This window comes from Tauraco erythrolophus, chromosome 11 (genome assembly GCF_009769465.1).
Source record: "Tauraco erythrolophus isolate bTauEry1 chromosome 11, bTauEry1.pri, whole genome shotgun sequence".
NCBI classification, from domain to species: domain Eukaryota; kingdom Metazoa; phylum Chordata; class Aves; order Musophagiformes; family Musophagidae; genus Tauraco; species Tauraco erythrolophus.
Window position 1 is genome coordinate 4,050,516 of NC_141475.1, and position 27,820 is coordinate 4,078,335.

The 27,820-nt window shown below is 36.2% G+C and overlaps 1 protein-coding gene across 1 annotated transcript in view; it reads right to left on the reverse strand.

The window, feature by feature from the left end:
- WDR33 (WD repeat domain 33) overlaps positions 1-27,820 on the reverse strand; it is a 70,700-nt gene that overhangs the window by 24,935 nt on the left and 17,945 nt on the right. Inside the window, exons 2-7 of the mRNA XM_086618667.1 lie at positions 27,365-27,581; positions 25,427-25,495; positions 24,880-24,984; positions 24,122-24,217; positions 23,487-23,638; positions 21,642-21,739 (exon numbers count right to left, since the gene is read on the reverse strand). Of these exons, the coding sequence (XP_086474793.1) occupies positions 21,642-21,739; positions 23,487-23,638; positions 24,122-24,217; positions 24,880-24,984; positions 25,427-25,495; positions 27,365-27,568 (724 nt within the window). The 5' untranslated portion in view covers positions 27,569-27,581. The remainder of the gene's footprint in view (positions 1-21,641; positions 21,740-23,486; positions 23,639-24,121; positions 24,218-24,879; positions 24,985-25,426; positions 25,496-27,364; positions 27,582-27,820) is intronic.

Sequence of the window (27,820 nt, forward strand, 5' to 3'; positions counted from 1 at the left end):
TAATGGCATGTAGTGATCTGAATCCTTCACATCTGTTGACATTCATTGGGAATGTCTTCTTTAAGGGTTTATAGCGAGAGGAAAAAAATCCAGCTGCGTCCCAGTGTATGTGGGAACCGGGTCATGCAGGGTTCAGTCTATAACTAATGGGACTACTCACATGTTAAACTTAAAAGTGAATGTTTAAATTCTTCAGTGAATTGAAGGTAGAATGCTGAGTAACTTCCAAAGCTGAAATGCATTGCTTTGAACAAACAAAAATTACACAACTGAAAATATCTACTGTTTTAGATTTGTGCTGTTGGGTCCTTTTTTTTTTTTGTAATCATCAGGTATGTTCATGCTAGAGTCTAAGAACTCTACAGAGAAACCTTTCTTTTTAGACATATTTGCATTTTCCTAACTCTTGAATTTATTTTTGAGCATTATCACTACGTACACACAATCAGGTTATTTCCTGTATATATTGTAAAACATATAGAGACAAAACAAGTCTGACAGCAGGTTGTGCAACAGCACACTAACGGGACCAGCATCTGTAACGCACAAAGTGCTGTCTAACATTCTCTTAGAAGTGAGAAGTATACGAAAATCAATTAAGTATGTATGTTTCAGTTTCTAACCGCAAGACATAGTTAAGTCATATCTAGATTGATCACAGATAAGTATCAATAGTTAATTTAGTATGTAAAAATACTACAAAATTTTCACTAATTTTGCTTAATCAGTGTCCACCACTTTAATGAACTTAATAAAAACCTTCTATGTATAACATTAAGTGCATCTCTGTCACAGAGGGTTCACCTATGTGACGATGCTTTAAAATGCAGCATAACGCTTATTGCAATACAGTAGTCGTTATTTCTAATTAAGAAGGCATTACTAATCTTAAACAGAAAGCCAGCGGGAAGTTCAGAGCTAGCTCAAGAGAGATGACAGGAAAAATAGGGCAGAAAGTGTAAAAGGGGAAGATACACCACATTAAAACCGTCCAACACCTTCTTATTCAACATATATATGCTAGTGCTTAGCAGTAACGGCAGCTGAATTCAAGGACAAAGGCAGGTTTTCATCACAGTTAAGAGTTAAATTATTTATGAAAAGCAGACTGGATTCTACTGTGCACTTAGATACAGTTACCTATTGAAATTCTCATAGCATATCACTTATAATTCCTTTGCAGATATTCATCAGAGAATTAAGAGGGCTTTTTTAAATTGCAAAAGGTAGAACAACCACCTTTTTTTTTGGTGGTTACATTATCTGTAAAGTAGCTGGGACTGGATGTTCTTTTCTGTTCAAAAATCAGCCAGCATACTTTGAAAGCAGCAACACACTTGCTTTTCATTGACAGAAGATATTTATTTACAATGGTATTTACATTTAATGGTATTAAAAATAAACGTTGTACAAGGAACATTAAAAATGAACAGCAATTGTAAGAAAAATTCTCATGCTTCACAACATAAACAGCTGACAGGAGCCAAAAAAAACACTCCCTCAGAGAGAAATTTTCTATTGCTTGTTTTCTGGCACCATCCTTTCAAGTATCTGGTACTAGTTTCTGGAACTGAAAGGGCTTGCACTGCCTCTAGTGAGTGTTTACTGTCTTAAGCCACCAGACGAGGCTAATCTCTAGTTTCCTGAAGCATGGCAATTACTATATGATGCCATACAGAAAAGAGGAGAGTATAGCTGTGTCCAGGAATAGAACAACTGGTGGTCTTTCAAGGGAATAAAAAGGTGAACCTGAAAGATGAGAAATTTAATAGTTTTGTCAATCGTTAGTCTGCAGTTGCCATATATTTGTGGGTTTATATCTGGGTACAAAACTAGTTTGCTGGGCAGCATGTTTTTTTTTTTAAATATAAAACAAAAAATATCCCTGAAAAATGTAAGATTTCACATTAAAGTGTGCCCAGTCAAGTCCTCCACAAATGAACTAAACAAGTGTTTTGGAGTCTGTTCATAGCCTGTACCATCAACTTTTCTTAAAAAAAGTTCTGATTAGAACGTAAAATATTTTGAAGCCTCACAATGACAGTTTATCTCAAAAGTTTCAACTACTGCTCAATCGGAACAAACACTTGTATTTTATGAATCGAGAACAAAGCGAGGCATGTGTTAAATCTGATGCATGAAGCTAAGCTTCTAGTAAGTGATGTAATTTTAAGATGCACTCATCCTGGAGTAGCTTCAGTGAGGTTTTTTAAACACATACTTGAGAAACTATTTTTATTCACTAATTGTTGAAAATGTTGACTAGTGTATGAACTTGCTGCCATCAAGGTGCCAAAATCCCCAGAGCTTTTCCACCTGCAGACTTTTGTTGAGCCTTTGCCTGTTACACCTGTGTGAAACACCACCAAGCAAAGCCAGACAAAGTTAGATATTTTTACTGAATGCTACAATAACTAATGGAAAGAAGGGATGTCAAAGACACAGTATTGATTTCCACATATTTTTAAATTAACTTGAAGCTAATAAAGAAACTTTGGTGAATCCTAAAATTCAGCATGGCAGTTTAGCAAAAGGAGGGTAAAGGAAGAAAATCAGGGGGGACACCATAGAACTTAGTACCAGCTTGACTCAAGCTCTGTGCTCTGATCGTAATTTCAGTCAAGGCTGTAAGAGCTAGAGTTGGACTAATTAGTTCCCAACTCAGGGAAGAGAGCAAATACTTCCAGAAGAGCTAAAATTAACTATCATTAATCATTTTCAGTATTGGTTCCTTTAACATCCTGCTGGATGTTCATTAAAGTTCTGCTGGTGATTGTGGCTGTTGCAGAAGAAAAGCACAGTCTAAAAATCTAGTTTAGAGGTTAATCCAAGTTTCAAACCACTGTCTGGCCACATGAGCAGACATCACTCTCAGCAAGCTGCTAGAACTTAAGAAAAAGATTTCTGCATTTCAGTAAAAGAAGTTACAAGAAGTCTTTTACTTTTATATAACTTGATATACCCTTATTTCCAAGTGAACCCAGAATATTTTAATAAAAACATCCAACACAGAACTACCACGATCTTTCAGTCAACTCGATCTTACTTCATTGGAAGAAGAGGTTTCAATGTGTTTTTATGACTAAGGCTACAGGGCAGGCTCCTACTCTTCTACATTTCATTGAGAGGAGAGGTACTATCAATTCTCTTCTCCATCAGACAAGTAAACTACTTTTGAAGACAGCCATGTTCATCTGGCCAGTCACAGAAGAACACTTGGCCAGTCACAGAAGAACACTTGGCCAGTCAGCTTCTCACTTTAAGGGACAGCAAGTTTGCTGGAAAACCGTTTTCCTTCTTGCCAACCAAAAAAGCCATGTAAGCTATTTTTGATAGTGAGTTTATCAATATGGAATATCCCATAAGTATGAGCCCATTATAATTTTAAGCAAAGAAACAATGAGTTTATGTACACAGAAGTTAGGAAAACTATTTTCTTTGGTTCTAGGGGAAAAACTGCATGAGCACCTGCTCTCAGTAATAAGGGAACAGCAGTTGGCCCAGAAGTGGGGCGGGGGACACACCAGAGAGATTATCAAACTTTGTACAGACTCTAGAAAAGATCTGTTTGAGTCAGTCAATAATCCAGATAATTAGCAAGTGTAAGAGACCTAAGAAGGGACATGCAGATAGAGGCCATTTAACTTGCTCTTTGCATTTTACAATACCACCAACACTGAGCAAACTGGGAAGGAGCAGGTCTACTGAAGTAAACCGCTGGCAGAAAGCAGAGCACATAACACTGGCCTGAGCTACAAAGCACTACCCTTTCTATACCGAGGTGAAGCTGAACAGAAAGGAGGATTTTCATCTCAAGCACAAAGGACCAATTTTCAAGCAACTGAAATACGAAAGGGCTGGAAATCATGAGAATAGAAACACACAATGAGCAGAGTATCATGAACTAAAACACAAAAAAAGAACCCAGCATGTAATACCGTATGGTGACTTACAAACATGTCCAATCTAGTGGTGATGTTGGGGCTAATGAGAAGAAACACAGCAAAATTTAAGAAAAAAAAAAATTCCATGCAAAAATCTAATTAAAATGCAGGAGCAAAACAACGATTTGAATAGTGTTACAGAAATGTAATAGAGATAATACCTTCCATTGAAAATTCAATAAAGCAGCAAAGAATAGATGAGGTCAGGCGAGAGACAGAAACAAGGAATGTTTTAGCAGTCTTACTTCAAATTTCTGCATCATCAGTGCTCTTTTTTCCTCTTATTTTCCTGTGCTTTCCTATATCACCACCACCACATCTGTGGACTCATTCCTCCTTTCTGCCACCTATTAAATTTGAAATTTAAGAAAATATTTTCCTCTTTCAGATTTAAAGATAATACTGAAGTCCTTATTTAAGTAGAGGAACCCAAATACTTTTTATTTGTTTCAATTCTAAAAACAGGTCCAGTATTAAGCAACTGTTTTGTAGAGTGTGGCTAAGTCTTTATGAAGCTCTCTAAAATACCATGCATCCCCATGTATAATTTTAAATTCCACAAGCACATGAATGGATCGAATAGTAAAGCTCTTCACATGTGACTGAACAGAGAGACAGGGAAAAAGATGGTGTTGAAAACTTACCAGGGATTTTGTGCGATAAAACCTAACAAAGAAAGGGAGAGATGTCAAGAGGAAGAAATGGGATAAAACAATCCAAAGAGCACTTAAATAACTCCAGATATATCAAAAGCAGGGGAGAAAAATACAGACAACATGTAAAAGATGACAAACATGGTTATGAGAAGAAGAAAGCCAAAGGGGCCCATCACCAGTTTAAGCGGGGTTCCAAACCAAAAGTGCTGGTAACAATCAGTGGAAAATATTGTTCTCGGATTCATTTACTAACGTCACAAGTAGACGTGAACAAAACAAGTGGTATTTGATTTGAAGTGCAGGGAAAAAGAATACTATTTCTTCTTCATGTAAAAAAAAAAAAGGTGTGAAACAGGTTTCCTATGACAACACATTAAGGGATCGTTCATTCAAGATCAGAATAGAGGATAAAAGAATTAAACAGACTCCACCACACCATATTATGGATAGATTGAACTCTATGCTTCTTGAAATGACTACCAACTAGATTTTTTCACTGCTAACTTCAAAGGAACAACAACAACAACAAAAAACAGGAAAGAGATGAATATTGTACTGGCATTTAAGTGTGGTTTTTCCCTCCTTGATGCAGTTTATGACTGAATTTGTATTTGAATTTGCAGGTACATGCACTCAGTAGCATGTTACAAATTTCCAAAATAAGCATAAAGGAAAGATGTGGAGGTTTGCAGGAAAGTATCCTAAGAGTATATACTGCAATTGTAAGCGCAGCGTATGTTCACATGGAGTAAGCAGAACTTTCATGGGAAAAAAAAAAAGGTTGATTAGAACAGGAAAATTTTCTCCCTAGGAGCAGAAAAGTATTAAATTCAAACGCCATATCTACACCAGGAGCAAATAACTCCAGGATATTATTGCGTATCCCTCCATGTTAGCACCAGAAACATTGTCTAATATTCCAAAATGAAAATTTTCCAGTTTTCCAATGAAAGGATAAACAGAAACTTTGTTAGTCAAAAACTACACGCCCAGGGAAAAGTTAGTCTGAAATACTTTTTGAATGCTACAATGAAGTTTTAAAAAAGCTTTTAAAAAAGTTGATACCAATTCTAGAAAATATATAAAAAGCCAAAATGACATGGACAAAAGAACACCCGACAGAGAATGTCCATCTATTCACAGTGCATACATAACAGAAAAAGAACAATTCAGACCATCTCCTCAGCAATGCTGAGAAAAAAGAAACTTTGAAGTCTTTCTGAAACAATGATCTTGCCTGCAGTATTTTAACTCAGTCTTCTTTCTTACAAGACTAAGCACAAAAGCAGTAATGTTAATATTAGAGATTTTAATTATTACTATTCCGGAAATAAAAGTTAAAAATATAAAGAATTTATTTATGGGACTTTTTTTTTCCCGGGTTTGGAGCATTTGGTTATATGAAAACAGCATGACAAAAGATACCTGCTAACTTCCACTCATCTACATCATCTGCAGCTGTGTAAAAAATGTGGGCTCAAACCACCAAAGAAAATGCCAATGGGATATCATTTTAAAATAAAAAACAAAAGAGAACAAGTGTTCACTGGGCAGATTGCGATTCAGAAAGAAGCTGTTTCCTAAGGAATTTCTAGATTTATCAGTGCTTTCTACAGCAGCTTTAAAAGTTCTTCATCTTACACGCAGCAAAGAAAAGAAATAAAAAATTATCTTTCCAGTCTCAGAAATGTACAAACTAGTTCATGTAATAACAATGAACTGGGTCCGTATGTGAAACTACAGAGATAGGAGACAAAAGCTAAAGAACAGCGCTTTTGGGAAAATGGCATACAGTCACAAAATAACAGGAAAAACTAAGTAGGTTTAAGGCACATAAATAGTGAGGGGAAAGCTATCACCAGTAAAAGGCTGCTATCCTGACCCCTGAGTGGAACTGATCTGTGCTCTTCAAGTAAAACACCTTTTACAGTGTTGTCTGTGCTGTGCAGAAATAGCTAAGCTTGAGGAATGGAAAAATGCAGTGTTCCTCTTCTAGGAAGATGGACTTTAGAAATCTTCTGTAAAAGTACAGATAAATTGAGTCAGTGACTGTGGGGGAGGTAGTAAACTCTTCTCTTCACTTGCACAGATAACTCTCCATACATAGTCTTATTCAAATGCTAACAGAAGCAGAGACCAAAGAAAGATCATTTCCATGAAAGAAGATGACATCATTTCTGTTTCAGAAAAGCCTATGTAAGAGCATACCATAGCTACTGAAATAATCCACCGAGGTAAACTGAAAAAAACATATTTGTTGGCAAAATGATGCAAGATAACAGCTCTGCCAAACTTACATTTTGATTTTTAATATTTTGTTAATACACCAACCCTGTATTGGGGAGCACGGTGCATTTTTAACCTTAAAAAGTTAACAAAAAAAAAAGGAAGCTTTAAGAGGTATAATCCCATGTCAACAGTTTATTTCAGTGCAAGTTAAAATACAGTTATTGCTTTAGTACACAGAATACACCTTCATCAGACTCTATTTTTGGAATACATATTCCCTTGTGAATTATCTGCTGCTAGAAGATGCAGTTGTACAAGCGTCAGCATGTCATGAACGTGATCAAGTGTGACACAAGCACTACATTGGAGAAAAAGGTACAGCAGGCTGAGAATCACCTAGCTTTAAGAATAATGGATTCTTCATTTACTGGAGACTGGGCATTAACTGTTTCTGCTCCATCGGCAGTATCCTAACCTCCCCAAGGCGGCACATCAACGAGGCTGGTTGTGCCTTTGTATCAATGCGTCTTTCACAGAAAGAAAACACTAAGGCTTTTAAGTTTTCACGTGTCTACAGTGAGATGCAGCATGCATGACAGACACATTCTAGGGCAAAATAAGCAGCAAAAACCCATTACTCCTGCTATCATGTACAAACAAGTAAATTTTACAAAAGTTATAGCAGTTTTAAAATAAAAGTCTGATTTATCTATCATATAGTTTATGAATAGTCTTTTCTGCTATTGCGTGAATGAAGATAAACTTTTTTTTTGTGAGGGACAGAGTTTTCTAGAAGATTAGTGCAATTTACCACCTTTCACGACGAGATAATTTATTCAGACTGATTTGAACTAGAATTATCACACAATATCTGGTCAGTAGAACACGTTACCTAAATCAGCAGGGTACCGATTGCTACCATGCAGATATCCAATTCACAGTAACTGGCATCAAGAGCCATGGACTGGAACAAACTGAAAATTAATTCACCTTTCACTCCTAAACTCAGTCCTCCTTTCTGTGCAAAGATGGCAAAGAGCAGACACGTCAGGAAAAATATTCTGATATTTTCTGAAAATATTCATGTCTAGTAAACGCAATATTAATTTCTAAGATTTTTAATATGGCATTTCAAACTAACAGTCAAATTAGAATTTAATTAAAATTCCCCAATTGTTCATTTTCAAATATCACTACTAAACTATGTTTGTTGGATATTTGTGATAATTGCTGCTCTCATAAATCCTTTGAAGTATTTTTCAGGAAAACCTGTCTCATGCCTATTCCTTATTTGCATTTGGACATCTTGCAAAGAAGTTTAAAAAACTTATTCAAATACCACATTCTGTTCGAACAAAAGTTATTAATTTGGTCAATAAAATATTTGCAATGAGTTAAAAGTAACTTCTGGTATTTCTAGTAAATAATTTCTGTGGAATAAAACACCATAACTTAGAATCTTCTTTGAATTTCAGTGTAGTGCTATGTCTTGCTACGTGTTGCAGTGATGATACCTGATAGGATACAGCTCTGCAGAAACTAATGCAGCTTCAACCATTGTGCACAACACAGAAACTTAATTCCCAGTATTTCCATCCAGACTTATTAGGAACAGACATCCTCATGGCGAAATTGTAGTCGGAAAACATAGACAGTAAGTGCTTTTAGGGAGAAAAACTGTATATTCCTTGAGGAATTCCGTGACACAAGGAAGAGAAAATGGCAAAGTGGGAGAGAAGCACGCAGCATGTGAAGAAGCCTTTGCACAAGCAGGATGTTTTTTTTTTTTTTTTCAGACAGGAAGCAGCAGTTACATTGCTCCAAAATGGCCAGCAGGATCACACCTGCTATTTAAAGCCTCCACCATTCCAGTTTTATAATATGAGCACAGAAATTCTAAAGTTTAATGCTAGCATTAAAATTTCTGATTGCCTTTTTATAAAAGACCTATAAATGCAATACGTACTATGGAAATGACAAATCTAATGTCCTTATGTAGGTGACTGGAATGATCATTTTTTTCTCCATTCCTTTGGAAGCAAAGCATATTCATGGTAAGCTGCGAATAGCATGAAAGAGAGAACCTACCTTTGCCCAAAGATCTCCAGACACAACTGCAGAGTACAAATCAATTTAATGTAATTAATGAAATTGAGTGAATTTAGCTTTTTATGTTCCTAGGTCTAAATACCATATGCATACTTGTAAGTCTCTGGAGAACAGGGAGTTCCAACAGGAGAATGGTGATCCACAGAAATCCATATTCATCAACTTTACCAATATTCCTAATCACTAGATTTAGCAGACCAGCCTAGAGAATAATGATTTTGAGAATATACGTATTGCAGAAAACACCTTATACTTTCATTTTAAGTAGGTGGAGTTGTTGCTAGGGAAGCAACAAAGAGGCATTTCTGCTCGAGGATTTAGAGCATAAAGCTAGATTTGTAGGCAAAGACATCTTACTATCCAACTATGTCAGCTGACCTAAAAGAAGCAAAATTCTGTGTCCTGAAGGCAGGTTGGTGTGGCTTTTTTAAAAAAAGAAAACCAACAAAACCCAACCCTTTTTTCTAACTATATCAGCTGGTCTAATTAAAAAACATTATTTCTGCCTACAAATTATGCATGGATAATAAGAGCAGAAGGCAGACGAAAAGAAAAGGGCAGGATCCTTCTCGATCAGGCACAAATAAGCAGTAACACTGCACCAGATCGAGCTGCAGACTTAGTCAACCTTTAGAAAACAGAGACATCTTGCTAAAAAGTTTTAGATCTTGTAACTATGCTATACAAGTATGTTTGAGAGCTGCCCAGGTGGCATCTTCTGTGTGCACCTCTTCCTTGCTACTGATTAACTACAATGCAGAAGAGGGAATTTCGTCTACAGCTTTTGAAAAGTGCTGTTATTCCTTTCTAAACTCATCTGTAGTAGAAACACCAGAACAAATCCAGCTTGTACTTTTCAAGTGCTTGAAAAATAGCATATTTAGAGATAAGGCAACTTCTAATTTTTTTATTTTTTTTTTACTTTTAAGATAATTGCTGTTTCAAAATTATATTTAATATTGTGCAATCTTCTGTTAATACGTGTAAATTTGAAAATTAATTAAATAATTTGGTTTTAGGCATAAAGGTCAGTGAAGACCTTTATGCAGGCATGAACAATGAAACGTACTATGTAAATCAGCTTTTACTTGAAAGAAGAAAATAATATTCTCACCCATTTCATCTACGCATAAAGGGTGATGTTCGTAAACACATCAGGTCTACTTATGGCTCCTTTGGAGAATTTAGAAACACAATTTGAAGAAATGCACCTTCAAGAATAGTAATGACAAAACAGATGGACAAACCTAGGCTGCTTCAGTTTAGGGAGTAAAGCAGTTACCTAAATTACTTTTTTCTTTAAAGCAAACATTTTCATCTATTTTAATTGTGCACGTGCTTTAAGCTTTACAACACTGCCTGCACAATCTATTTCAAGACCGCGTAATTTTGAAACAAATCAGAAAGCAGCAAACTAATATTAAGTCCATAAAAGCTCTACTGTGTACCATTGTAAAGGCTGTATAGAGCCTGACTGAAATTACATGTGCGTATATAATAATTGCATATATATGTATATCTGTACACCTACAGATATCTTTTTACCTCGCCATTATTATGTAATCATAAGGACCTTTGAAGATGCTGACAGCATGCCACCACATCTTCCATCTTATTTACAACAGATTTTCATTACCTGTAGGAGGACTCTAAGCAGTACTTAAACTTCATAATGATTAAACTGAACAAACTATTAATCACTATGGAATGACCAAACATTTATCACTTCTGGAAAAAGTTCCACTAAACATTAAGAAGTCTTTCCAGTCCAAATAGGGAGTGTGCATTTCCTCAAGCATTTTAAAAGCTGGAAGAAAAACAAACTCAAAATAATGAATTTTTGATACAAGTCTTTGGAAGGTCAGTCCCTTATGACCTACATGCTGGTGTACAGCTGAAGGTAACTAAAATTAAATCACTAATTAAAAAAAAAAATTTTTTTTCATTCCTTTTTTCCCCTTTGGCAAATCAGGGGAACTCAGTATCATAAGATCACAGGATATAGTCAGGTTGGAGGGAAACTCAGAAGTCTCTTGTTCAGCCTTCTGCTCAAAGCTACTGGGTCAGACTAGGTTGCTCATGGGTTTATCCAGTTTTATTTTGAAAATCTCCATGGACAGAGACTGCACAATATCTAATGTTAAGCAAAAATTCGCACACTGTTCTGCTGCTCTAGTAAGAGAATAGCTAAACAACAAAAAACCGAAAACAACACCTGAAAATGAGACCCTTCATCTCTCCAGTAAATATTTTAAATATGTTTTCCAGGGACTAGAGAAGAGGATAAATGAAAATATTTTCTTCTTTCAACTTTTAACTTTACCATAATACTTATTTTTCTAATGGCAACATACCTGGAACATCAAATGAGTTTGAACTCAAACTTCTGGGGAATCCCATTAGACTTCTACTTAAGAGGGAAATTACTTACCTGTGAATACCCACCTATACATCAATTTGTTCTATGGATCTCCAAATATGAAAGATTCATGAAAATTCTCCTTTCAAAGGAAAATGTTTTACTTTCATCTGAAACTCTACGCTCCATCTCCAGACAAGTTTCTCCCATGGAAAGCTGGGGTGGGAGGTGGGGAATCAGCTCTTCATTGAAGGAAGATAACTCAAGAGTTTTTTAATCTTCAAATGTACTGATCATTTATAAAGCCAGGAAGAACCTCAGCTTTTGATGAAGAATAGTTCTCGATGAGCATTAGGCCTTGTATTAAGCAAGGAAGAATGCAGAAGTCTTCCTATGCAAATTCTCAATTTGAAGACAATACATACTTATCAGAGCTACTTCTTCCTTAAATCTTAACACACAGAAAAATAAAGCAGAACAGGATTATCTTGGAGAAGAGAGAAGGAAGTCAGCTCCTAAAGAGAAGTTCAAGTGTAGAAGCATTGTATAAATATTTAGACTTGATTTTCCCTAATGTATAATAATAGTAATAATAGAGTGGATTCTGAGCTACATTTTTTCAGCAATTCATCCTACTCTGTGTGAAGGCTTGAATAGCTACAGTTAAGCTCCTAATTTACCAGGTGTTATGACTCTTTTTAGAGGAAGTCTTCTTTAGAAGTTTAAAAAGTAAGATTTTAATATAACATCTAAAATATTTTCATGCTACACCATTCTAAATAAGAAGGCAAAGAAAGAAAACTCTTGCACATATGGTAGACAATATGCATCTGTCAGCACACACCAGAAAGCAGGGTTTGCTTTTTATCTAAAAGATACTGGTTTTCCCAATTTTAAGGAGCCAAGTGAACACATTCCTCAGGTTTTTTGAATGGAAATTTTAAGTTTACTCTCTGCGATCTTGGGGGACTCGGTAGAAACTCCTATTCTGGTGTTGTTACAGTTAACTTTCAGTTTCTCAGGTAAGGCTCATATTTAAATAGCCATGAGAAGTTCACTTTAAAAGCTTATTCTGGTGAGCAAAAAGGAACACACACACAATCTCTATGAACATTAAAAACCAGTTAAGGATAGCTTTCTGTCTTCAAAGACGATACATGCAAGATACTTGCAGTCCTTGCCTTGTCTACAACCAGACAATTCTACTGAAGTGATACAACCACTTCTTTATGTGGCTGTAGTTGTATCTGGAATAGCTCTACCCACCTATCTTTATTGGAGCAAAATAAATTTATACACAATATGACAAATACTAAGAAACACTGCATTTAAAAAAAAAAAAAAAAACAAAACGTAACTAACCTATGCTTTAAGTTGTTGAATACAAGCCAGAACTCGATGGATTGTAGTGTATCAAAATAACATCTTGCAGAACTAGAAATGTCAGATGCTTCCACTGTGATAATAATTACAAATAGTAATTCAAACTGTCTGGAATGGAAGAAATGTTACACTTAGTCTATGAAACTTTTTATAATATAAAAATATTTTGAAAAGCTGTAGTTTTCTTCTATATAGTTGTACTTGTGATGCTTACAGCTTTGCTTCTTTGAAGCTAAGACACTTAACGGCTCTATAATTTTTTAAAGAAAACCTGTAAAAATCCTTTCGTCTATAAAATACGGATTTATAAAACTTCCAAGACAATTACTTTACCTGCAATACACACATATACTTTCAGCAGTAAGAATCAAAATGTCTTCCCTTGAAAAGTGTTTTGTTTTCAACAAAAAGCCTTTATCTATAAATACCATAATTAAATGAGTTTGTGTTTTTGCTGTGAAATGAATCTCTGTCACTTGGAAAGTTCTGGCACCGTACTTTGAAAACTGATTGTTATTACATGTTTGCATGCTTAATCTAATCAACCACTTCTTGCAGAAGCATGCAGTACGTATGTGCCTCGATTATATTCTCAGCTGAAGCAATTCAGAGCCAACCTTAGGTCTGAAGAGAAACTATTAGATATTTCAGTTTAGAGCTGTTAAATCAACAAAACTTGGAAAATAAAAACAAAAGATTCACATTACTTCTTAGAGGCTAATAAAAACCATAATGAGTTTTAATCAACTGGTAGAGCCTACTTTCTGCTAGTTACAGAGGAATGATGGTATCATTCGCTCACTAAAATAGCCTTCCACACTCATCTTCCAAACGAATACTGAACATGTTCCTAACTCTATTCAAACTCATCAAGTCAAGTCTCCAAGAGTCATGATATAGAACATAAAATTTAAAAGTGATTAGGGGAAAAAAATGTGTATGTTTACAGGTGCTATTATTACACATTTGCACAGGCATACACAGACTCTCGGTACATTATATCCTGTCCGCATGTGTTGTTCAGCCGTAAAACTCCGGCCTGTTCTCTGGCTTGCTCCGGCAACTGAGTTTGCCCTGATTATGCCCTCAATGCCAGGAGCATAACTTCTGTTAGTTTCCACCAACTCAGTCCCATCTCCTTGCTCACACTGCCACGATCTTTTCTCAATCATTACACCAGCTGTTGCTTTATTAAGTTTTTTCAGCCTCGACACACATTCCTCCCATTTGCTGTATGCTTCTCATCTCCAGTCACCTTTCACCCAACTTTTTTTCAGGACTCTTATTTATCCCTTTTTTCTTGGTCCGCTATATAATCCCATTTCAGCACATTCCCTAGTTCCTCTTTTGACTCTGGTCTTCCTACAAATGCTATGTGTGATGAGCAGGACTAGCTTTCTCGTGAGAACATAAGGCCAGGCAAGTAAGGAAGAGAGAAAAAACCACCACCGTATTTTAGGGAAAACATTTGCAAGCTATCTCCCCATCTCCCAGTGCCTGGCTGCCCACATGAATGTGTAATCTTAAGTATGAGAACTGTGATGTTATTCACATGATAAAACTTGATGTAAAGTGTCTTGCTACTGAAGTCATAATACCAGTCAGAGCTAAATATACTACAGTAGGAAAAAACTTGAGTATGCAGAATTGAAATGATGAAAAAGAAAATATCAAATGCGTTGTGAAGTCTATGCTTACCTAGATGCAGAAAAGCTTTTAGTACAGTAACTACAGAATATGAAAAGAGAAAAAAAGTGGTCTGTTTAATCCACACACAAAAGAGAAGTGGAGTCAAGAAGACTGCAAGGAAGTTTTCTAAGGACTGACATGGATTGTTTTCAACAGGGAATTGTGATTTTTGTTTTTTGAAGACTTCTACCATTTATTCTGAAATAGCATATTTCTGTAGTTACACTGTAGTAGGAAACGGTATGTCAGACAAAAGAGTCCATTCGAAAAAGAAGTGCCCAATTCTGAGTATTTATCTGCAGAAGATTTTATCAGAGATGAGTTACTATCATAACTTGCATAAGACTAACTCCAGATGATTTTGTTTCTCTTGATATGACAAATACTGGTGAGCAATACCAGGAAGCCACCATCCTTAATGCATACACCCGCATCCTTTTCAACAATTACATCTGTGCTGAGAAAGGAAGACTGGTTATCATCTTAGCATCAGTATTTAAATGTCTCATTAGTATCAATGTAATACACTTAAAACTGGGGTTTTTCCTTCTCAACAATGATGAGCAGGGCTTGACGGCAAAGATCACTGCTGCATCAATGGTTCTCACTGCAGGTGAAATCCTGACCACCATGCAGAGTATCATGCCATATTATAATTACTTCTATATGTCATATTATGATTACCTCTATATGTGGTCACAACAGATGACAGTGAAGTTCTCAGCACTAAATTATTTATACTAACAAACCATAATAAGGTTTCACTTGGTTTAGTATTTATCTACCCCTTGCAAATATCAAATACACAAAAGGAAGAAGATACGAGAAATCTTAATGATGCAATCATAAAACTACTTCAGGAAATATAAGGTATTTTAGCAGCACTAAGAGTTGGCTGTCCTGTGAAACACTAGGGTTTCTCAATATTCTTCCAAGCTTAACAAAATACAAGTATTAGCCTTTCTAGAGCAAAATTGCCCTTGGACTCAAGAGATTATGTAGCTTTCAGCTTCAGGATAACTTTCAGGATGGAAAAGAGATTTCAAAACTGAATCTGAAATAATCTCATTCTCGCACACAGCCTCTTCATTCTTGTCTCATGAAAAGTGTTGGCGGAAGTGTCTCGTACAACTTTTTTTTGTAGCATGGTGCTGTAGCCTCATCTCTCATGATCCTTTCATTCACTGAGAGTTCTATATATTCTCTGTTATTAACTTTTCAGGATTTTAACACACTAGGTTCTAGATGAGAATTAGAACTCTAAGACTTAGACTTCAACATTATTGAGAAATTAACTGCAATATAAACCAAATGCATTTAGGCATATTAGATGCACCCGGTTCTAAGAGCAGTCTTCAATCCCTTCTTATTCTCCTAGCATTGTTTTAGGGAGCAGAGCAAAGGTATCACAAATCTGTCTCCTAATCAGCACCTTTTAATCACAGAAACTAAGGACCTCAAGTATAGTTGATCAAAGTAAAATTTTTGTCCAATCCAGAACACTTCACGAACAGAAACCTGATATAAGTCAACATAGCAGGAAGTTTCTTTCTCAACTCTTAGATGGATTTTTACATTCTTTTAACAAGTTTTCTACATAGAGAAAACAAAGATGCTGTAGCTCTGAAAGTCATGTTCAGCAAAACTCAGTTGCTAGATGGCATCTGAACATGAGTAGCCTTGAGCAAGGAGAGATTGGATTCTTCCCATCTAGCGTAGGTTATACCCTAGCAAGCAGCAATAACAGGTTATCTATGAACTCAGGAAGGTGTACATGTGTTCACACCCCAAGTCCTTGGTCTCACTTCACTCTGGAAAAAGTGTAGAGGAAGATACTAGGAAAATATATCTTGCATGATAACATCCACTTATGAAGCCACAAATTGTATACGATATTTCTAACTCAATCTCACAAAGGCAACAGAGGTTCCCCATAAGATGAAAAAGTGAATGAGACTGTGTGAAGAGTCCTCTATGCATGCAACCCCAAAGAAGCAGCATCAGGGCTGGTGCAATGCATACAGCAGAACAAAAGGGCTTCTGCAACACCAATTCCGCAAGTGATCTGAACTGTTTGTGAAGAAAAATGCCCCTCTCACATTCGCTATTAACATGGCAGTGAATGAGTTCCCCAACATTTCTTGTGTCTAAAATACGTGAAAAGTTTGATGCACAGCCATTAAGAGTGCAACTGTACCTCAAAAGACTTGGCTGCAACTTATCCCTCTCCCTCATCCTAAACTTATTTTGGCAATGAAGATTCATGAAGATCAGAGACCTGCAACATAAGATGCCATACTAAAATCTACCAGTGAAGATACTTAACTGATTCAATATTAGCATTTCAAAACAGCTCACCTTTTGTAAGTTCAAAAATTCAAGAACTTGCCTTCTCTAGATTGATATGGTTGGTGTCAATATCAGCCACGTCTCATCGAGTTTTTGTTCTGAGGAAAAATCCTTCTAATATTCATTCATGTAGGGATGCATCAGTAGACTAAAAGATGTATCGGATATAGCTGAAATCCTAACAGCACAAAGCAGCAAGCCACCACAAAAGAAGTTTGAACACTGTATCTCCTTACAAGAAACGCAGTATCCACATATCCAAGTGCATTTCTTGAATATGCTGTTTTCTCTCCCTACTGAGACAATGAAAACAATAGAAAAACCTCACATAACATCAGGATTTTTTTTTCTTTACATTTATCCAACTTAAAGTTCAACTACATTCTTAAAAGGTAACCGTTTTAGAAACTACCTGCTTCAAAGGCTAAGAGCTAGTTATTAATGTATGTCTGAAAGGGAAGGACCAAACTGATGATGTATTTCTGGTTCTTAGGTTCCTTTTAACTGCTGAACCCATCACCTCCAAACTTCAGTGCAGGATTTGCTATTTGACTGAGGAAGTGGATGTCAAATGACATCCTTTGTTTTCAAGCAGGAAGTGCAGAGTGTACAAACCATACAATAGATTTAAACAACTAAAGACAATTCATGGTATTTTATGTGCTAATGAAGATCCAGAAACACAGTAGAAAGAAGCAAGGAAGAAATAAAAAATTCTTCAGTTATTTCAGTATGACTAGCTGTGGAGATACTTCTTCAGAACTTGTGAGCAGATAAAAAGTAAGGTTACCATGCCTGTTGTTACAAAATTCAACTTTTAAATCCAGACAGAACGTAAAGGAATCATGATTGGTTTTAAATATCAAAGTTAGGATAAGAAATTTTTTTGCCAAATCTACCAAGATGGCTGGAAGAACATTTAGATTTATTGTATTTTACAGCCAGGAAATATAAAAGTTTATCTACAAAGTATTTTATCAAATCCTGGGTTACCATCCTTCAGAGAGATGGATAGAGTCATCATCCCCAAAAGACCTATTTAAGCCAAGCAACTTTTGAAATCCTGGGAACATATAGCTCATTTAGGCTTCTGAATGAAAACCTTACAGCCCTCCCAAGCACGCATTTCTACTGGATTTTGTGTGTGTGACTGTGAAAAGAAGAAGGAAGGACAGTCAAACTGGCACCACTGAATGTGTTTGTAGCCTCCTAATCCATGACTTCATGCTGGGCATAATTAATGAATCATGTGTTTACTAATGATCTACTTAAAATGTTCTCAGGGATACATGAGTACAGAGCCAATACCATAGATTCACAGCCATCAGTCAATCATCAATAACATTGATTTTGCAATAGAAACAAAGAGACACCAAGCTTTTACTGTATACATTTCTTCACTAGATGTAATTAGCACTATTAAAGCCATCAGTGTGTATGTTCTTATAGAAACAGAGACTGTTTACCTAAATCCTAGCATTAACGTCACTGCAATTGTTTAGTCTAAAGACCTCATAGTGTTTGTTATAAATGTCATTATTGGAAATGTAAAGTAAAGGATTATCGACACAAAACCAACATACTGCTATACTATAGACTGGTTTCCATGTCTTTGTTATTTTGCCGAAAACATTTCTGTTTTAAAATCATTTCAATTCCTACCACTGTATTTCAGCAAGTGCACCAAATTGTACTTGTTATCATCATCAAGATGGAAACATTACAGAAATTAACACAGGCAAAAACTACCAGTGCAGAATTAGGAGTACAGCACCTTTACTTCAAGAAAAAAGATGGACAGTAATCGGGCTGAGGAGAAGCAAGCAGGTAAGTGTGACAATGCCATTTCCCCCCACCTTCAAGCTCTTCCAAGATAATTCACTTGAAGATGAATTACTTAAGATGGTTCCCCAAGAAATGGAAGATTTTAATCCTATTTCTTTATGATATTAAAAGGAGCCTGAGAAATCTGCACATACTTCTAACAAAACTCCCAAACTCCACCTACGATGCGCTGGAAAGCCACGATGGTAGAACAGCAGTGAAGTAACGTAAGTTAGTGAGAAGCTGAGCAGCAAAGCGACTCTGAGCCACATTAAAGAAAAAAGATTCAGAACTTCTGGCATTATGCACAAAGAACAGCACAGGGCGTCCTGTTTATGTTCGACAAATTAAAAGGAAGCTAGACACAACTAAGTGTTTCTCACACAGCTCATGTATTCATGGCTTTAAATACAGAAAAAAATCGCATACTCTACTGTAGACAGCTGAAAGAACTCCAGCAAAACCATCAGAAATCCTATGCAATTGACCACTTCTGATCTGTTTTTCCAGTCCTCTGTGGAAGGTAAGACTAGAATTGTTCCTTCAGACCAGTTTCAAGTAAAGGGAATCACTTCATCAAATAATAAAAATAAATTACATCAGTTTACTCCAGCGCAAAAGCATCTGTAACAAGTCTATAGAATTTGTCCTTTCTGTATCAGCAAAGCTTATCCCAGTAGCTTTAATGCTCTTTATAGAATTGCTTAAAAGCATTCCTTAGCATTAAAGTCCTCAAGTCTGTTTTTCAAACATGTTAACTTGTTACTGAAAAATCAGTAGGAATGATACATTAATATTATATTCCTGTGATAATTTTTTTTTCTGAACACATCTTACTATAAATTTATAGTTTAATTTGATTTTTGTAATTCAGTGTGATAATCTGAAGAATACCTTAAGACAGTAAGTGAAGCTTTGGATCTAAACTACACTGCGGAATCTCTTTACCTTGACAGCACCAATATTAACCAGAATACCTGAAGCACGGTTTGTGAAATAAAAAAAAAAATATATTCCTTTACATGGTATTTGATCTAAACACTTTCTGTACGTAATAAAATATATTCTTAATGAAGTGCCAGGAGAATTTTAATTTACAGATTGCTAACTTTGGAATGGAAATGGCATGAGTTATTTACATATTTTGAAGGCTGTACTAAGCAACGTTTTACAGGTCACACTCCTAAACATGTAAAAGAAGAATGCATGTGGAGAAGCCAAAAGCTGAAGATCAGTTTCCTAAAGCCATAAGCTCCGAAGTCCAAATAACAAAACAAAAGCTTATATGTTCCACCAAGAGGCTATCTAAGTGTTACCTATACAGCTCTTTCAAATACATCTTCTGATCATACTTAACAGTAGTGCTAGGGACCAAAGCCACATCAGACTTGCACGTTTTGCAGAAGTTTTGGATATTATTTTTGCTTTATTGCAGGGGATTTTTTGGTGGTGGTGTTTGGTTTAAGGCTTTTTTTTGGGGGGTTTTGTGTTTTGTTGTTTGATTTTTTTTTTAATCTGACAGTAGAAATGAGGAATAATCTGCCCTGTCCAATTTTATCCAAAGATGTAAAGTTTTCAAAATATTTCCAAGTTCCATAAAACATGAAGCGTATCGTGGGTATGTCATATAAGTAGATGCAAAGATATTCTTTATGGAGCTATTTCGCAAGCTAAAAAGTGTATATATTGAGATGTATTTGAGATTAGTCACAATCACAACGTTCGAGTACATGAGGTAATAGAAGGAAATGTAATGTAAGTTCTGTTCTTTATGGCCTAAATTAAATGCTTTAATCCTCCTACTTTATGCAGAACATTAAAAGAATGTAGAAGAATTGGAGAGATTTTTATAATCGTGACAACTCTGCATGGAAGCAATCCCCATTTCCCTCACATGGTCTAAAATAAGTAGTTAGGCCAAACCTGGAGGAAGGTATAGAATGTGTTTAGTGCAGAACGATTTAGTGTGTAAGACATCAAGCAGAACAGTCCCAAATCTGTTTGGGTCCTTCCAGAATAACAGGTGTAAATGATACAGCCTAGAAACTTGCTTGCCAGCTCCTGCAAAGAACACATCTACCACAACGTCTATGCACAGATTCTGTTAAAATATCATCACTGCAAGAACGCTGGAGCCCATGGTCTTTTCAAAGTTGAGGCGTTCAAAAGTAATGCATCAGTAATACAAGAAGAATGCTTAAGAGCCAAGAGAAACAGGGAGAGCTCTGCTTAACAAAATACACAAAGCGGGTCCAAGTTGGAAGTATGATTTTAGAAAAATCCTTAGTTTAGGAAAGCACTGAACAAGCTCACACCCCTAAAACTGAAATTTCACGCTTTTATTGCATACCTTCTTTGCAGTTTATCTGCAGGCCTACAACCCTCAATCTCATGACAGTCTAATATATTCTCCTATTAAACTATGTACCTTTGACATCTTCTGCAAGAAAGGAATAGTTGTCACAAGCTATTGTTATTGCTCAGTAAGATTGCAACAAGAGAAGGAGAAAGCTCAAGAAGGCCAGCAGGAAGGCACTTAGCATACACAGATGGTGGACAGAAAACTACTGAACTGAAGCTAGGATTATTTACATGTGCTATGCATGACGTGATCAAAATTTACTTGTTTTCTCTACCTAAACGTTCTTCTCTTCCTAAGGACTGAGAAAAAGTAACTACCTTGCCTCTGAAGAATCAGAATGGAAGGTACTCCCCTGAAAAGAATGGAATCCTCTGCATGAAGATACATGTTCTGAAGTGAAAGTGGTCACAAAGATTAAGCTTTGGAGAAAGATAAATGTATTCCTGATCCAGAAACAGCTGTTTCTACCAACATTAGCAGTAGGAAAAAAAGTCCTTATATCCACCTGCATTGTTTAGAGCTTGAGTGGACAACAAACAGAGTAACGCCATTGTGAACTGCAGCCTACCTGAATACAAGGCACCTATAGCAGTGGCCAAAGTAAAACTTGGAGGATTTAAGACAGGGATGTAATACAAAAATGTAGACAAGCTGATACTTCTGTATTGTGAATACCTAGTTAAAAAAATGTTTTCCCCCTCCTGAAATACCCCAATCAGTACTTTTGGTACACATACCTCGAAGAATTCTCTCCTCATGGCAACGTAGAAAGTCCCAGATTCTAACAGTGCCGTCGTCAGAGCATGTAGCAAATTTATTATCCGTGGGTGAGAAACTGTTACATGAAGACACACAGCAGGGGAAAGAAGTCAGCATTTAACAGATTATCTATGCTTCTCAGACAGGGCAAAATTATACTGTAATGTGTTATACACTGAAGGATGCATTTGAACACAGGGCCTTTAAAGCGAATACAGTGCCTGCCAAATGACACTTCATCACAAGACATGAATTTAGTATAGGATTACTATTGCATTGCAGTTCTCTGTCAAATGCGGAAAAAATCTGGAATTTATTCTTAGCACCTTCCTACCTATGACACTTCTCCAGGATAAGAAGCAACATCAATATGATTTGGTAACTGTTACCCTAGATTTTCATGTTTGGTAGTACCATAAGAAAGTGACACTGTGTAGAAGTACAGGAGAACAGTTCTTAGGAAAAAACTCCTCTTCAGCCACAGGTGCTTTGCAGCAGAGAAGCAAAATAAGGGAAAGCTGGTCACAGGAAAATGCTAGTTGGATTAATTGTTGAAAAAAAAGTACATAAAGCAAGTGTACCACTTATTGTAAAAGTAATTTGGAAAAATCCCTCTTATTACACCCCATCAACACCATGAAAAGAATCCTACAGACACTGAAGAAGCCTCCAGACTGAGCAGTCAATATCACTTGATGAAAGTCACTAGAAAAGCAAGGAGTTATTTAGCCATGTGATTAGGGCCAGTACATCTCCAGCAACTGACAGGCACTCACTTCCTTTCTGGTGCAGTGAAAGACCGTGAGGGAGCCCTTGTGAAATTCTAGATCTTTATGATCAGGAAAGGGCTTAAAATAGTAGAGAAATTCAGTGTATGGCCATGACAGTCAGAGAGTAACTGAATCCAATGTAAGCGCTTCTCATAACCAAACTCTGGCAGAAAACACTGCACCCTAGCAAAGAAAAATGGTGACTTTAGTGGAAAGTGGTTTTGCAGCAGTGAACCTTTATCGCCAAGGGCCAGCACCTGAACCTGAAGAAACACTGCTTTAGCTTCATTTGGATCTGCAGCTTCTCTTCAGGCTTACTTTAAAAACACTTCCATATCTTACTAAAGATTACGTGCAGGTTTGCTTTAGAAACATCCTTCATTTACATCTTACTGATAGTATCACTTTAGATTCCATTTTTTATATAGACATTTGCACAACTGAGGCATCAACACTGAACCAAGAGAATATCCTACAGTCTTCTTTCAATGGCTTGCTTACAGTTTCAAGCTTGAAGAACCCATTCAGTATTAACATTAGACTTCTGTATGTGGCAGTCTGCGTGGGTATTTAGTATTACTGGAAGTCTTGGCTTCACCGAGCCAAGCAGTTCTTCACTTTATTTAGTGTTTTATTATTTTGTGAGAACTATGCAGGTGTTTTATTTCTGAAGGCTTTATATTTTATTCAGTTAGATTATTAAAGACTGAATTCTTTATTTGGAATGAAATTGTTGTCTTACACAGTGCGTATAAAAAGGAATAACTGATACACATCGTCACCATATAAAAATGAAAAGAATACCAGTGCAAAATGCGGCAGACAAATACATCTCTAACATATTGCAGAGGCGGATACTGGGACAATACTAATTCAGAAAGGTGCCAGCAAAACGGTGAGAATGTGGAAACAAAGGAAAATACTGTGTTTATGTGGTGCAGGAAGTCTCCCAGAATCTGACAGAACCCATGCATTTCTGCACCCAGAATACACTTAGAGAACAGTCTAATCACGGCAATAGGTACTACAGAAAATGGTATATTGTGTATAAACCTGGCCTCTCTAATCGCCTCCTTATGTGCCTGGAACATCTTGACGTTGTTCATGTTGGACTGCCAGTATTTCACATATCCCCCGTGGTCTGCTGTCAGCATCCACATATCATTGTGTGACCAAGTCATGGCCCTTACAGGGCTGTCGTGAGCCTGTAAATTCAGAAACAAAACTTCTAGCAAGCATGTTCATATACTATCTGATCCACATTAAAACAAAAGTTAGTAAAGTTCCTACTTAACAGTTGAAACAAAGAAATGAAAACAACGATGATCTAGTTAAGAGTTGAGATGTCATTATGGGAAAAAAATTCCCTTACTCTGTATACAATGGTCTTTAATAAACAAAGAGTATTTGCATTTTGTTTCCAGTGTGTGTTTATTATTACAAATACTCATAGTATGCTCTTGAGAACAGTTAGTATGGCATATGGAGATGAAATAAGAAGCATAAAATGAATTGCCTGTAGTCACAGTCTGATATGGGGCCAGAGCAGAATAATAAAAAAAAAAGATCTCTAAGGCTCTCGTTACTGCACTTAGACCACAGACCCATGACGAAGGGTGAAGATGTGTTCCTAAAACATGCTCCAAGGCCTCAAGGAAATACACAGAAATCTTGATAGACTAATTTACCTGCAATATTGTTTCAAAATTGAAAGTCAGTCCATTCCATAACGTAAACTCTCCACTAGATGCACCAGTGACCAAGCGTCTCCCCTCAGGAGTCCACTGCAAAAGAAAAATTTAACTAAACCGTGCAAATATAACATTCAAGTATTTCCCCACAATCCTCCAAATAAATCGTAAGCTTCTTTCAGCGAATCTGCAGAACTGGAATTTATTAAATGACCTTCTAGAAGATGTAAGATAGACAAAATGCAGAACTGTGCCAGAGAGCTTTTGACTTTTGTAACAACAGGACAAAGCCCACTGTAAAAGTACTGAAAAAAAATCTAGTCATACCAAAAGAGCTTATTGGCACCGCAACATTTCTAGCACATAGTGTCTATACTAAACAATACTGCTGACGTCAAAGAAAAGCTGTTAAAAGATGCTACAAGAGTCAAACAGCAGAGATCTAATTGCCCTTTTTCCTGTGAGTCAAGACATACTAGCCCCCATTAAATGGAAAAAAAAAAAAAAAAAAGAAATTAAAACGTAGGAATTTCACCTCAAACTCTGAAAGTAAGAATTATTTTGTACTCAGACCTTACCATTTAATTTTCTAAAACCCTCCACAGAAATACCAGACACAGAAAGTAGTCCATACATTTTACATGCTAGTTTTATTTGGAAATGCTTTAACTGTTATCTTGTTTGTTTCTTCAGTTAAGAAGATCACTAATTTTAATTAAGACAACACAAGTAAGTAACTCCAACACTGTACTCACCCTGACAACAAACACTGGGCATTTTACTTTATTAGTAGATGTCCGAACAAATTTTGTTGTTACAGCATTCATAGGGTTGTTCAGCATTCCTATAGGAGGGACCAACTATGAGAGAAGAAACAAAAGATTTAGTAATGATATTTGTAACCAAAAATTGCAAGAAAAGCATATATTCTGAACACCCACTTCTAGAAAAGCACATTTTACATTTGCAGGGGTATTATCAGATGTAAGTCAGTAGAAGTATTCAAAAGTCTGCATGATTTACCATCTCAAACATCCAGAACCAGCATCTTCAAGAGCTGCTTTGCAAGTTCAGGGCATTATGAGAGTTATGTCCAAAAATTAAAAGCCTATCCAATTTCCGGTTCTCTTCATGGACATGGATGCCAACAGAACAAGACAATGTAGACTGAAGATATCTTTCATATCTTTAAGGTCTCTTGTGGACAAAAAGATAACCTCAGCTGACAGGCAGAATCCTTCAGATTTTCTGGACATATTTTATTCACAAAACTTCATCAGGGAATAGAAAGATTTTACTTACATCGTTATAGTATCCTGCATCAGGTTGGATTGCTCGCATATCTCGCTGGTCTCTCTGCCATACCCTATTCTGGAAAGAATAAAACAACTCGTAGTTCATACCACCACCATTATACTTCATTGTTAAAACAACAGAAAATAAGGAATGCATTGACTGCCTGCTTGGGAAATTCCAAAGCACTCCAAGGATTTTAGAATAAACTCAGTTAAAAGACTTTGGTCTCAGTAAACCTATAGAATTTGTACAGCAGAAGCAAAAGATTTCAGAACGTTTAAAGTCTTAATTTCTTCAGACTAAAGCAGCTCATTTAAAATTGCAGCTTAACAATATGAAGAGAGCAGTCCTATGCAATAAGGCACATCAACAAAGACAACTGGTACTTGGTTGCCCAGGCTAATAGGTGCTTTGCAAGAGGCCTGTTCAAACACTTGGAAAGCTTTATTTTCAGGATAAGCATTTCCACCATTAGGAGCTGTGTAGGAGCAGTGCTGATGAGCTCTAAATGCAATCCCACATGGTGACATGAGGTAGAAAGGAAGCTTCTGTGGCTGAAGCATAAAGATAACAATGCATTCAAGTTGATTAAACTAAGAAGATCAAGGGATAAAAATGCCTTCAATTAGTTAAATCTTCTGAGCTGTCAAACAATCTTTTCAAAAACACTTTACGTGAATTAAGAAAGAAATTGTTCCAGCTTCACACTGTAGACTTTACCAATTTGTTTCTGTGTACATAGCAGAAACATAAGCTAAAATTCTAGGTAAAACATTTCCAGCATACACTACTACAGTTTGCTAGAATTTCTTAAGCCAAGAGCAAACTACATATAAACCATTTTTCTCATTTTTTTCTAGAGCCACATCAAATTAATTCAGTAGTACTGAAGCTGGGACTGAAATGGAATTCTGGTATATCCTAATTTTGTGTAAGCATCCAAAACATACAGATCTGATTTTTTTGTTTTGTTTTACTAAATAGAAGTTCGAGGGTGCTTATTTTTGCCACAGTAAAAAGGATCCTGAACCACTAAAATTATTTTTTGAGAAGCAATCCACCTCTAACAGAGTCTTTTTTGAGGCATTCCTAAAACATAAGAATATGTTTGAAATGTTTGGTGTTTAAGCAGATCTTGGAACATAATTTAAATCCATTATTATGAGAACTTTACAATTGTTAACACCTACAAGCTATAACCATGCACCGGCCACAGCAGACAGAATTCATTTCATCATGTTTTTGCAATGTTGCTGTTGAGATTCCAACATTTCCTGTATTTAAAGATTAGATTCTATTGCTTCCGAGCTAATATCCTGTACTTGTACTGTACATCCTAATCATAAAATTGTATTTCTTAAGAAATTAATACTACCCCATCAGGAAAGCTAAATAAGCATTTTTTACATAAATATAAAACTTCATTAAAGTTGTTCTGTATCTATTAACTGTACAGAAAGGGATTTTCTGAGACCACAGTGCAAACTGCGGTGCTATTTAGTAAAATGATGAGAAAACGTTTTTATGGTTCCCTGGTTTTAGAAAGGAAGGGGTAATGGTTTATTTCCCATTTCAGGAAATTTCTATTTCGAAACGAAAATAAGAACAATTACATTATTTATAATGAGATTTTATCTTCACTGAAAAGTCGTAACATCACACAAGAGACTCAATTGCACTCCAACTTGGAATTCCAAGACAGAATGTAAAAATTGGTGTTTACACAAACTACAAAAGCAGCTGTGTATATGTGCAGTTTTATCATCAAGGACCAAAACCTCTCGTATTTATACTGCACCAAATTTACAAGCATTTGTCACTTTGTTTGGAAATGCAGCAGTAGATCTCCTGGTATTCCAGACTGCTCTATGGACACTGAAAAGCACAATCACAAGTTTCAGGAAGGAAAAAAGTTTTTCAAACAAAATTAGAAAATTAACTAACCTCCAAATATTTAATTACAGAGGGATTGTAGTCTATGGTCTTTCGGTTCACAGCTTTTCTCATCCGCTTTCCATCAAAAGTAAGCTGTTGCATTGCTTGCTGCTGTGCAAAGTCAGGTCTTTTGTAGAACAACTGCCGAGGCGCCTGGTGCTGGAACCTCGGCATATGGAAAAATCGGGGCGGGGAGCCAATTTCTGTGGCCATGGCTAACTTGTTTCTGAAAGAGTGCAAGAAGTGAAACACTAAGTTACCACATAATAATGACAAAAATCTCATATTAATATCTCCACTAACTTAGGTTTACAACAATGAATAACAACTTCATAAAGCACTGTTTATTGGGAAGAAATACTCGCAGCTTCCTCTAAACAATTATTATTCTTCCCCTGTGCCATGTAACACTGACATTAAAGCGGTTAAGTACTTTGTTCTCTATCAAGAGGAATTTTGTATTGA